This window comes from Amblyomma americanum, chromosome 7 (genome assembly GCF_052857255.1).
Source record: "Amblyomma americanum isolate KBUSLIRL-KWMA chromosome 7, ASM5285725v1, whole genome shotgun sequence".
Classification (NCBI taxonomy): Eukaryota; Metazoa; Arthropoda; class Arachnida; order Ixodida; family Ixodidae; genus Amblyomma; species Amblyomma americanum.
The window spans coordinates 183,917,399-183,930,956 of NC_135503.1; the positions used below are offsets into that span (position 1 = coordinate 183,917,399).

Below are 13,558 nucleotides of genomic sequence, written 5' to 3' on the forward strand. Positions count from 1 at the left end.
GCGCAGTTATAAGAGAAAACGTTTTGACGCGTATCAGAGGAACACTTGTAAAACCGATGTGTTGTGATTTAGCTCGTTTCGGTCTAAAACAGCTTGTTTCGTTGTATTAAGCAAGAATACATGCTTTTCGCGCAGTTATAAGAGAAAAAGTTTTGACGCGTGTCACAGGGACACCTCTAAAACCGATGTGTTCAGATTTAGCTCATCTCGGTCTAAAACAGCTTGTTTCGTTCTATTAGGCACGAATACAGGCTTTTCGCGCAGTTATAGAGAAAAAGTTTTGACGCGTATCACAGACACTTGTAAAACCGATGTGTTGTGATTTAGCTCGTTTCGGTCTAAAACAGCTTGTTTCGTAGTATTAGGCACGAATACATGCTTTTCGCGCAGTTATAAGAGAAAAAGTTTTGACGCGTATCACATGGACACTTGTAAAACCGATGTGTTGTGATTTAGCTCGCTTCGGTCTAAAACAGCTTGTTTCGTTGTATAAAGCACGAATACAAGCTTTTCGCGCAGTTATAGGAGAAAAAGTTTTGACGCGTATCAGCGGAACACTTGTAAATCCGATGTGTTGTGATATAGCTCGTTTCGGTCTAAAACAGCTTGTTTTGTTGTATTAAGCACGAATACATGGTTTTCGCGCAGTTATAAGAGAAAAAGTTTTGACGCGTATCACAGGAACACTTGTAATACCGATGTGCTGTGATTTAGCTCGTTTCGGTCTAAAACAGCTTGTTTCGTTGTATTAAGCACGAATACAAGCTTTTCGCGCAGTTATAAGAGAAAATGTTTTGACGCGTATCAGAGGAACACTTGTAAAACAGATGTGTGGTGATTTAGCTCGTTTCGGTCTAAAACAGCTTGTTTCGTTGTATCAAGCAAGAATACATGCTTTTCGCGGAGTTATAAGAGAAAACGTTTTGACGCGTATCTGAGGAACACTTGTAAAACCGATGTGTTGTGATATAGCTCGTTTCGGTCTAAAACAGCTTGTTTCGTTGTATTAAGCAAGAATACATGCTTTTCGCGCAGTTATAAGAGAAGAAGTTTTGACGCGTATCAGAGGAACACTTGTAAAACCGATGTGTTGTGATTTAGCTCGTTTCGGTCTAAAACAGCTTGTTTCGTTGTATTAAGCACGAATACATGCTTTTCGCGCAGTTATAAGAGAAAATGTTTTGACGCGTATCAGAGGAACACTTGTAAAGCCGATGTGTTGTGATATAGCTCGTTTCAGTCTAAAACAGCTTGTTTCGTTGTATTAAGCACGAATACATGCTTTTCGCGCAGTTATAAGAGAAAAAGTTTTGACGCGTATCAAAGGAACACGTAAAACTGATGTGTTGTGATTTAGCTCGTTTCGGTCTAAAACAGCTTGTTTCGTTGTAGTAAGCACGAATACAAGCTTTTCGCGCAGTTATAAGAGAAAACGTTTTGACGCGTATCAGAGGAACACTTGTAAAACCGATGTGTTGTGATTTAGCTCGTTTCGGTCTAAAACAGCTTGTTTCGTGGTATTAAGCAAGAATACATGCTTTTCGCGCAGTTATAAGAGAAAAAGTTTTGACGCGTGTCACAGGGACACTTGTAAAACCGATGTGTTCAGATTTAGCTCATCTCGGTCTAAAACAGCTTCTTTCGTTCTATTAAGCACGAATACAGGCTATTCGCGCAGTTATAAGAGAAAAAGTTTTGACGCGTATCACATAGACACTTGTAAAACCGATGTGTTGTGATTTAGCTCGTTTCGGTCTAAAACAGCTTGTTTCGTTGTATTAAGCATGAATACATGTTTTTCGCGCAGTTATAAGAGAAAAAGTTTTGACGCGTATCAGAGGAACACTTGTAATACCGATGTGTTGTGAATTAACTCGTTTCGGACTAAAACAGCTTGTTTCGTTGTATTAAGCACGAATACATGCTTTTCGCGCAGTTATAGGAGAAAAAGTTTTGACGCGTATCAGAGGAACACTTGTAAAACCGATGTGTTGTGATATAGCTCGTTTCGGTCTAAAACAGCTTGTTTTGTTGTATTAAGCACGAATACATGCTTTTCGCGCAGTTATAAGAGAAAAAGTTTTGACGCGTATCAGAGGAACACTTGTAAAACTGATGTGTTGTGATTTAGCTCGTTTCGGTCTAAAACAGCTTGTTTCGTTGTATTAAGCACGAATACAAGCTTTTTGCGCAGTTATAGGAGAAAAAGTTTTGACGCATATCAGCGGAACACTTGTAAATCCGATGTGTTGTGATATAGCTCGTTTCGGTCTAAAACAGCTTGTTTTGTTGTATTAAGCACGAATACATGGTTTTCGCGCAGTTATAAGAGAAAAAGTTTTGACGCGTATCAGAGGAACACTTGTAAAACCGATGTGTGGTGATTTAGCTCGTTTCGGTCTAAAACAGCTTGTTTCGTTGTATCAAGCAAGAATACATGCTTTTCGTGGAGTTATAAGAGAAAACGTTTTGACGCGTATCTGAGGAACACTTGTAAAACCGATGTGTTGTGATATAGCTCGTTTCGGTCTAAAACAGCTTGTTTCGTTGTATTAAGCAAGAATACATGCTTTTCGCGCAGTTATAAGAGAAAACGTTTTGACGCGTATCAGAGGAACACTTGTAAAACCGATGTGTTGTGATTTAGCTCGTTTCGGTCTAAAACAGCTTGTTTCGTTGTATTAAGCACGAATACATGCTTTTCGCGCAGTTATAGGAGAAAAAGTTTTGACGCGTATCAGAGGAACACTTGTAAAACCGATGTGTTGTGATATAGCTCGTTTCGGTCTAAAACAGCTTGTTTCGTTGTATTAAGCACGAATACATGCTTTTCGCGCAGTTATAAGAGAAAAAGTTTTGACGCGTATCAGAGGAACACTTGTAAAACTGATGTGTTGTGATTTAGCTCGTTTCGGTCTAAAACAGCTTGTTTCGTTGTATTAAGCACGAATACAAGCTTTTCGCGCAGTTATAAGAGAAAACGTTTTGACGCGTATCAGAGGAACACATGTAAAACCGATGTGTTGTGATTTAGCTCGTTTCGGTCTAAAACAGCTTGTTTCGTTGTATTAACCAAGAATACATGCTTTTCGCGCAGTTATAAGAGAAAAAGTTTTGACGCGTGTCACAGGGACACCTGTAAAACCGATGCGTTCAGATTTAGCTCATCTCGGTCTAAAACAGCTTGTTTCGTTCTATTAGGCACGAATACAAGCTTTTCGCGCAGTTATAAGAGAAAACGTTTTGACACGTATCAGAGGAACACTTGTAAAACCGATGTGTTGTGATTTAGCTCGTCTCGGTCTAAAACAGCTCGTTTCGTTGTATTAAGCAAGAATACATGCTTTTCGCGCAGTTATAAGAGAAAAAGTTTTGACGCGTATCAGAGGAACACTTGTAAAACTGATGTTTTGTGATTTAGCTCGTTTCGGTCTAAAACAGCTTGTTTCGTTGTATTAAGCACGAATACAAGCTTTTCGCGCAGTTATAAGAGAAAACGTTTTGACATGTATCAGAGGAACACTTGTAAAACCGATGTGTTGTGATTTAGCTCGTCTCGGTCTAAAACAGCTCGTTTCGTTGTATTAAGCAAGAATACATGCTTTTCGCGCAGTTATAAGAGAAAAAGTTTTGACGCGTGTCACAGGGACACTTGTAAAACCCATGTGTTCAGATTTAGCTCATCTCGGTCTAAAACAGCTTGTTTCGTTCTATTAAGCACAAATACAGGCTTTTCGCGCAGTTATAAGAGAAAAAGTTTTGACGCGTATCACATGGACACTTGTAAAACCGATGTGTTGTGATTTTGCTCGCTTCGGTCTAAAACAGCTTGTTTCGTTGTATTAAGCACGAATACAAGCTTTTCGCGCAGTTATAAGAGAAAAAGTTTTGACGCGTATCAGAGGAACACTTGTAAAACCGATGTGTTGTGATTTAGCTCGTTTCGGTCTAAAACAGCTTGTTTCGTAGTATTAGGCACGAATACATGCTTTTCGCGCAGTTATAAGAGAAAAAGTTTTGACGCGTATCACATGGACACTTGTAAAACCGATGTGTTGTGATTTAGCTCGCTTCGGTCTAAAACAGCTTGTTTCGTTGTATAAAGCACGAATACAAGCTTTTCGCGCAGTTATAGGAGAAAAAGTTTTGACGCGTATCAGCGGAACACTTGTAAATCCGATGTGTTGTGATATAGCTCGTTTCGGTCTAAAACAGCTTGTTTTGTTGTATTAAGCACGAATACATGGTTTTCGCGCAGTTATAAGAGAAAAAGTTTTGACGCGTATCACAGGAACACTTGTAATACCGATGTGCTGTGATTTAGCTCGTTTCGGTCTAAAACAGCTTGTTTCGTTGTATTAAGCACGAATACAAGCTTTTCGCGCAGTTATAGGAGAAAAAGTTTTGACGCATATCAGCGGAACACTTGTAAATCCGATGTGTTGTGATATAGCTCGTTTCGGTCTAAAACAGCTTGTTTTGTTGTATTAAGCACGAATACATGGTTTTCGCGCAGTTATAAGAGAAAAAGTTTTGACGCGTATCAGAGGAACACTTGTAAAACCGATGTGTGGTGATTTAGCTCGTTTCGGTCTAAAACAGCTTGTTTCGTTGTATCAAGCAAGAATACATGCTTTTCGCGGAGTTATAAGAGAAAACGTTTTGACGCGTATCTGAGGAACACTTGTAAAACCGATGTGTTGTGATATAGCTCGTTTCGGTCTAAAACAGCTTGTTTCGTTGTATTAAGCAAGAATACATGCTTTTCGCGCAGTTATAAGAGAAAACGTTTTGACGCGTATCAGAGGAACACTTGTAAAACCGATGTGTTGTGATTTAGCTCGTTTCGGTCTAAAACAGCTTGTTTCGTTGTATTAAGCACGAATACATGCTTTTCGCGCAGTTATAGGAGAAAAAGTTTTGACGCGTATCAGAGGAACACTTGTAAAACCGATGTGTTGTGATATAGCTCGTTTCGGTCTAAAACAGCTTGTTTCGTTGTATTAAGCACGAATACATGCTTTTCGCGCAGTTATAAGAGAAAAAGTTTTGACGCGTATCAGAGGAACACTTGTAAAACTGATGTGTTGTGATTTAGCTCGTTTCGGTCTAAAACAGCTTGTTTCGTTGTATTAAGCACGAATACAAGCTTTTCGCGCAGTTATAAGAGAAAACGTTTTGACGCGTATCAGAGGAACACTTGTAAAACCGATGTGTTGTGATTTAACTCGTTTCGGTCTAAAACAGCTTGTTTCGTTGTATTAAGCAAGAATACATGCTTTTCGCGCAGTTATAAGAGAAAAAGTTTTGACGCGTGTCACAGGGACACCTGTAAAACCGATGTGTTCAGATTTAGCTCATCTCGGTCTAAAACAGCTTGTTTCGTTCTATTAGGCACGAATACAGGCTTTTCGCGCAGTTATAGAGAAAAAGTTTTGACGCGTATCACAGACACTTGTAAAACCGATGTGTTGTGATTTAGCTCGTTTCGCTCTAAAACAGCTTGTTTCGTTGTATTAAGCACGAATACATGCTTTTCGCGCAGTTATAAGAGAAAAAGTTTTGACGCGTATCAGAGGAACACGTAAAACCGATGTGCTGTGATTTAGCTCGTTTCGGTCTAAAACAGCTTGTTTCGTTGTATTAGGCACGAATACAAGCTTTTCGCGCAGTTATAAGAGAAAACGTTTTGACGCGTATCAGAGGAACACTTGTAAAACTGATGTGTGGTGATTTAGCTCGTTTCGGTCTAAAACAGCTTGTTTCGTTGTATCAAGCAAGAATACATGCTTTTCGCGGAGTTATAAGAGAAAACGTTTTGACGCGTATCAGAGGAACACTTGTAAAACCGATGTGTTGTGATATAGCTCGTTTCGGTCTAAAACAGCTTGTTTCGTTGTATTAAGCAAGAATACATGCTTTTCGCGCAGTTATAAGAGAAAAAGTTTTGACGCGTATCAGAGGAACACTTGTAAAACTGATGTTTTGTGATTTAGCTCGTTTCGGTCTAAAACAGCTTGTTTCGTTGTATTAAGCACGAATACAAGCTTTTCGCGCAGTTATAAGAGAAAACGTTTTGACACGTATCAGAGGAACACTTGTAAAACCGATGTGTTGTGATTTAGCTCGTCTCGGTCTAAAACAGCTCGTTTCGTTGTATTAAGCAAGAATACATACTTTTCGCGCAGTTATAAGAGAAAAAGTTTTGACGCGTGTCACAGGGACACTTGTAAAACCCATGTGTTCAGATTTAGCTCATCTCGGTCTAAAACAGCTTGTTTCGTTCTATTAGGCACAAATAAAGGCTTTTCGCGCAGTTATAAGAGAAAAAGTTTTGACGCGTATCACATGGACACTTGTAAAACCGATGTGTTGTGATTTTGCTCGCTTCGGTCTAAAACAGCTTGTTTCGTTGTATTAAGCACGAATACAAGCTTTTCGCGCAGTTATAAGAGAAAAAGTTTTGACGCGTATCAGCGGAACACTTGTAAATCCGATGTGTTGTGATATAGCTCGTTTCGGTCTAAAACAGCTTGTTTTGTTGTATTAAGCACGAATACATGGTTTTCGCGCAGTTATAAGAGAAAAAGTTTTGACGCGTATCACAGGAACACTTGTAATACCGATGTGCTGTGATTTAGCTCGTTTCGGTCTAAAACAGCTTGTTTCGTTGTATTAAGCACGAATACAAGCTTTTCGCGCAGTTATAAGAGAAAATGTTTTGACGCGTATCAGAGGAACACTTGTAAAACAGATGTGTGGTGATTTAGCTCGTTTCGGTCTAAAACAGCTTGTTTCGTTGTATCAAGCAAGAATACATGCTTTTCGCGGAGTTATAAGAGAAAACGTTTTGACGCGTATCTGAGGAACACTTGTAAAACCGATGTGTTGTGATATAGCTCGTTTCGGTCTAAAACAGCTTGTTTCGTTGTATTAAGCAAGAATACATGCTTTTCGCGCAGTTATAAGAGAAAAAGTTTTGACGCGTATCAGAGGAAGACTTGTAAAACCGATGTGTTGTGATTTAGCTCGTTTCGGTCTAAAACAGCTTGTTTCGTTGTATTAAGCACGAATACATGCTTTTCGCGCAGTTATAAGAGAAAATGTTTTGACGCGTATCAGAGGAACACTTGTAAAGCCTATGTGTTGTGATATAGCTCGTTTCAGTCTAAAACAGCTTGTTTCGTTGTATTAAGCACGAATACATGCTTTTCGCGCAGTTATAAGAGAAAAAGTTTTGACGCGTATCAAAGGAACACGTAAAACTGATGTGTTGTGATTTAGCTCGTTTCGGTCTAAAACAGCATGTTTCGTTGTAGTAAGCACGAATACAAGCTTTTCGCGCAGTTATAAGAGAAAACGTTTTGACGCGTATCAGAGGAACACTTGTAAAAACGATGTGTTGTGATTTAGCTCGTTTCGGTCTAAAACAGCTTGTTTCGTGGTATTAAGCAAGAATACATGCTTTTCGCGCAGTTATAAGAGAAAAAGTTTTGACGCGTGTCACAGGGACACTTGTAAAACCGATGTGTTCAGATTTAGCTCATCTCGGTCTAAAACAGCTTCTTTCGTTCTATTAAGCACGAATACAGGCTTTTCGCGCAGTTATAAGAGAAAAAGTTTTGACGCGTATCACATAGACACTTGTAAAACCGATGTGTTGTGATTTAGCTCGTTTCGGTCTAAAACAGCTTGTTTCGTTGTATTAAGCATGAATACATGTTTTTCGCGCAGTTATAAGAGAAAAAGTTTTGACGCGTATCAGAGGAACACTTGTAATACCGATGTGTTGTGAATTAACTCGTTTCGGACTAAAACAGCTTGTTTCGTTGTATTAAGCACGAATACATGCTTTTCGCGCAGTTATAGGAGAAAAAGTTTTGACGCGTATCAGAGGAACACTTGTAAAACCGATGTGTTGTGATATAGCTCGTTTCGGTCTAAAACAGCTTGTTTTGTTGTATTAAGCACGAATACATGCTTTTCGCGCAGTTATAAGAGAAAAAGTTTTGACGCGTATCAGAGGAACACTTGTAAAACTGATGTGTTGTGATTTAGCTCGTTTCGGTCTAAAACAGCTTGTTTCGTTGTATTAAGCACGAATACAAGCTTTTCGCGCAGTTATAGGAGAAAAAGTTTTGACGCATATCAGCGGAACACTTGTAAATCCGATGTGTTGTGATATAGCTCGTTTCGGTCTAAAACAGCTTGTTTTGTTGTATTAAGCACGAATACATGGTTTTCGCGCAGTTATAAGAGAAAAAGTTTTGACGCGTATCAGAGGAACACTTGTAATACCGATGTGCTGTGATTTAGCTCGTTTCGGTCTAAAACAGCTTGTTTCGTTGTATTAAGCACGAATACAAGCTTTTCGCGCAGTTATAAGAGAAAATGTTTTGACGCGTATCAGAGGAACACTTGTAAAACCGATGTGTGGTGATTTAGCTCGTTTCGGTCTAAAACAGCTTGTTTCGTTGTATCAAGCAAGAATACATGCTTTTCGCGGAGTTATAAGAGAAAACGTTTTGACGCGTATCTGAGGAACACTTGTAAAACCGATGTGTTTTGATATAGCTCGTTTCGGTCTCAAACAGCTTGTTTCGTTGTATTAAGCAAGAATACATGCTTTTCGCGCAGTTATAAGAGAAAAAGTTTTGACGCGTATCAGAGGAACACTTGTAAAACCGATGTGTTGTGATTTAGCTCGTTTCGGTCTAAAACAGCCTGTTTCGTTGTATTAAGCACGAATACATGCTTTTCGCGCAGTTATAGGTGGGCTCGGCAGCTGTGCCATTGAGCGGACGAGTAACCCTCTTGTCTTCGCCATGCAGGTGCTCCTTCCTGTGTTCACACATGTGCTGTTGCCTGTTCTGGCTGCTGCCTGCGCTGACGTGCGGCCACGTTATCGTCATCACTACGGCAGTCATGAAGCTGATACCAATTCCGTAACAGCGGCTGACGTCACGTTTACCTGGATTTCGCCACCACCTGGCTCTGGGACCATCCGTTCGTCGTGGGAAATACAATCGCCGCAGACATCATGTTTTTCGCCACCTATAAAAGATCGCCCGTGGATCGCGGCGCCTTGTGGGCTCGGCAGCTGTGCCATTGAGCGGACGAGTAACCCTCTTGTCTTCGCCATGCAGGTGCTCCTTCCTGTGTTCACACATGTGCTGTTGCCTGTTCTGGCTGCTGCCTGCGCTGACGTGCGGCCACGTTATCGTCATCACTACGGCAGTCATGAAGCTGATACCAATTCCGTAACAGCGGCTGACGTCACGTTTACCTGGATTTCGCCACCACCTGGCTCTGGGACCATCCGTTCGTCGTGGGAAATACAATCGCCGCAGACATCATGTTTTTCGCCACCTATAAAAGATCGCCCGTGGACCGCGGCGCCTTGTGGGCTCGGCAGCTGTGCCATTGAGCGGACGAGTAACCCTCTTGTCTTCGCCATGCAGGTTAGAAAATCATACTCTCTTTTTGCAAAGAAATCGAGCAACTACTTCTTAATTCAGCTGCCGAGCCCGCAGTGTTGTACTTGTATTGTCGTTGAATGCTTTGCTGTTGTCCATTCGTTGCTTATGCAATCCGGTGACATAGAAACTAACCCTGGTCCTGACACTGCCGCCATACTTGCAGAACTACAGAAACTAACATCGGGCCAAAGCACGTTAATCAGCGAAGTAAAAGACCTCAGCAGCAGGTTAGTAGCGACAGACAAATCGATCACCGAATTAAGTAAGCGCATTACCGAATTAGAAACCCACTATCAGGATCTCGCATCACTTAAAACAGAAGTTGAGTCCATTAAGACTGATGCCGCCACGTCGGCGAGCCAAATCAGTAACCTCGAATACAGAGTAGACGATGCCGAAAACCGGTCGCGCCGCAACAACCTGCTATTTTATGGCTTACCTGATACTAGCTCAAAGGAAACGTCCTCTGAGTCTGAAGAACTGGTCACCCGCCTTTGCAGTGAAAATTTGGACATCACCATAGACCCAAAAGAAATAGAAAGAGCACATCGTCTTGGCCGTCACTCAAGTGAACGATGTCGACCCATTATCGTTAAATTCACTTTCCATAAGACAAAAGAATCCATCCTAAAAAACGCCCGGAAACTAAAAGGCACCGACTACAGCATAGGAGAAGACTTTTCACATTCTGTCCGTAAGGCACGCAAACATTTACTACGTTTCGCGAAAGAAACATCTGATAAGTACGCACTGCGCTTTAAAACACTGTACATAGGCCCCAAGCAGTATATATTCGACGACTTGACGGAAACGGTAAAAGAAGTGCCATAGCAATCACACTCTGCTCGCTCTAAAGCAACTCCCCGACAGCACACCCCCCGAACTAATCTTACCTTATCTGCAGTATTTACTAACATACGAAGCTTTTTACCGAAACGGGAAATCGTATCTAGTCTTGTCTTATCAACCAACAGCACCCTTCTCATTCTTACAGAAACGTGGTTAACAGACAATATCAGTGATACCGAAATTTTAGCTGCGCTGTCCAACTTTAAAGTTTACCGTAAAGACCGGGAAAGAGCCCGTGGCGGTGGCGTGCTCATAGCCATACATCAGCAGTTTTCAGCATCCTTAATCAATGTAGATTCTAACTTAGAACTGCTATGGCTGCTCTGCCACGCTGCCCCCCGAACTGTGCTGTTAGGAGTCTGTTACAGGCCACCGCAAAATGATCCGGACTTTTCCTACAAACTAAACAATGTGCTGAGTGAACTGACATCATCGTATCCTAACGCAGATATTGTTCTTTTTGGTGATTTCAATTTTCCCACTATTGACTGGCGTAACTACACCTTCATGACAAATTCTTCAGAAGCAAAAAATTTTGTCGATGTCTGTCTTAACTTCAACCTTACTCAGCTAATATTAGAGCCAACGCGCATTGCGCAGAATTCCGCCAACACTCTAGATCTGATATTAACCAACAGCCCTGATAGCGCAACAAGTATTACATACCTAAGGGAAATAAGCGATCATAAAGTCATTCATGCTACCTTCAGTTTTACACCCATGCTTCGTCAAGTTTCCAGGAAAACAATTCGTCTTTATGAAAGAGGTGATTTTCAAGCAATAAATGAAGAACTAACTGCTTTTTTTACAACTTATGAAACCGATTTCCACACAAAGTCTCTTAACGAAAATTGGACGATTTTCAGGGACAAAGTTCACGAACTAACAAACAAGTACATTCCGGTAGCTAGTTTCCGTGCTAACCAGCAAAAACCGTGGTTTACTACGGCCCTGAAACGCCTGGAAAACAAGAAAAAGCGTCACTATCGGGCAGCAAAGCGGAACCCAAGCCAAGCATCATGGGAAAAGTACTACACTGCCGAAGCTGATTACCTTGCTGCTATCCGCAACGCAAAACACACCTTTTTCCACTCTGACTTGCCAAAAATGCTAATACACAACCCTAAAAAATTCTGGCACGTAGTAAACCCGAAGGATACACGTACAATTGTTCTTACTAACGATATGGGTCAAACCATCAGCGATTGTGAATGTGCTGACATTTTCAATAGAGCCTTTTCAACTGTTTTTGCGAAAGAGTGTGATTTACCTGCTAACGCCTTCATAAGTTCCTTCACAGCGTCAACCATGGATCCAGTTTCTTTCTTCGTAGATGGTATATCATCTCGTATCGAAAACATCAAGCTAACGTCATCAGCCGGGATCGATGAAATTAACTCGAAATTTCTGAAAAATACTAAGCACATTTCCGCGGCCTACTTATCACTATTGTACTCTCAGTCTCTCTCTTCAGGTAACATACCGCATGACTGGAAAGTGGGAAAGGTCGTCCCAATCTTCAAGTCCGGTAACAAAAACTCGCCCTTAAATTATCGACCCATTTCCCTAACAAGCATTCCTTGTAAAATCATGGAGCATGTAATTTATTCTCAAGTCATGAACTTTCTCGATTCCAACAATTTCTTTCATTCATCACAACATGGCTTCCGTAAAAACCTTTCCTGTGAGACACAACTGGCTACATTTGTTCATGACTTACATGCTAACCTTGACTGCAACCAACAGATTGATGCTATTTTTTTAGATTACGCAAAAGCCTTTGACAAAGTACCACACCAGAGATTACTACTTAAGCTCTCTTACCTAAATATTCACCCTAGCATTCTAAACTGGATTAAGGAATTTTTAACAAATCGAACCCAAATAGTCATAGTTAATAACGAATTTTCTGATTACATTCCAGTAACCTCAGGCGTCCCCCAAGGATCAGTGCTCGGGCCGTTATTATTCTTAATATACATTAATGACTTGCCCCTTCACGTATCATGTCACATTCGTATGTTCGCAGATGATTGCGTCATTTATCGTACTATTAATAACTCTTCCCACCAAGAAGCCCTCCAGACTGACCTAACTAACGTTCAGAAATGGAGCGACCTGTGGATGATGACACTTAACCCTCAGAAATGCAAGATTGTATCCTTCACCCGTCGCACTAAACCATTTATTTTTTCGTACAATATAGCTCAAATCCCAATAGAAGCAGTTAACTCATTTAAGTACTTAGGAGTCACGCTATCTCATGATTTATCTTGGCGCACACATATTTCTAATGTAATATCATCCGCGAATAAAACACTAGGCTTTTTGAAACGCCACTTACGTCACGCTCCCCAACAAGTTAAACTCCTGGCTTACCAATCGTTAATCAGACCGAAACTAGAATATGCATCCCCCATATGGAATCCACATCAAATATACCTCATAAATGCCCTCGAATCCGTCCAGAACCGTGCCACTAGATTCATCCACAATACCTATTCATACCAAGTCAGCGTGTCGTCTTTAAAAGCAGAATCCGCCTTATCAACCCTTGTTATTCGTCGCCGCATTGCCAGCCTAAACCTGTTTCATAAGTTCTTTTACAGCACCCACGGTTACGCAGGCTATATCACATCACCAGCTCGCATATCGCATCGCACTGGTCACATTCTTCAAGTTGCCCGGCCTCGGACCCATACGACCACGTTCGCTGCCTCCTTCTTCCCCCGAGCAGCATTAGATTGGAACGGCCTTTCCCACAGCATCGCCGCTATCACCTGCCCATCCAACTTTTCCAAAGCACTAACAGATCATATTGTATGTTGAACCCACATGGCAACCATTGTACTTATTTTTTTTTGTATAATCCACCCCTTATGTAATACCCCCACGGGGGTCCTTAAGGTAATAAACTGAAACTGAAACTGAAAAGTTTTGACGCGTATCAGAGGAACACTTGTAAAACCGATGTGTTGTGATATAGCTCGTTTCGGTCTAAAACAGCTTGTTTCGTTGTATTAAGCACGAATACATGCTTTTCGCGCAGTTATAAGAGAAAAAGTTTTGACGCGTATCAGAGGAACACTTGTAAAACTGATGTGTTGTGATTTAGCTCGTTTGGGTCTAAAACAGCTTGTTTCGTTGTAGTAAGCACGAATACAAGCTTTTCGCGCAGTTATAAGAGAAAACGTTTTGACGCGTATCAGAGGAACACTTGTAAAACCGAT

At 41.0% G+C, this 13,558-nt stretch overlaps 1 protein-coding gene across 1 annotated transcript; it reads left to right on the top strand.

Annotated features, from left to right (window-relative positions):
• Positions 1-9,094: 9,094 nt before the first annotated feature.
• On the top strand, positions 9,095-13,232 carry LOC144096782 (uncharacterized). The gene has a single exon (XM_077629666.1). The coding sequence runs from the start codon at positions 9,141-9,143 to the stop codon at positions 10,308-10,310; it is 1,170 nt and encodes a 389-aa protein (XP_077485792.1). The 5' UTR covers positions 9,095-9,140; the 3' UTR covers positions 10,311-13,232.
• Positions 13,233-13,558: the final 326 nt, after the last annotated feature.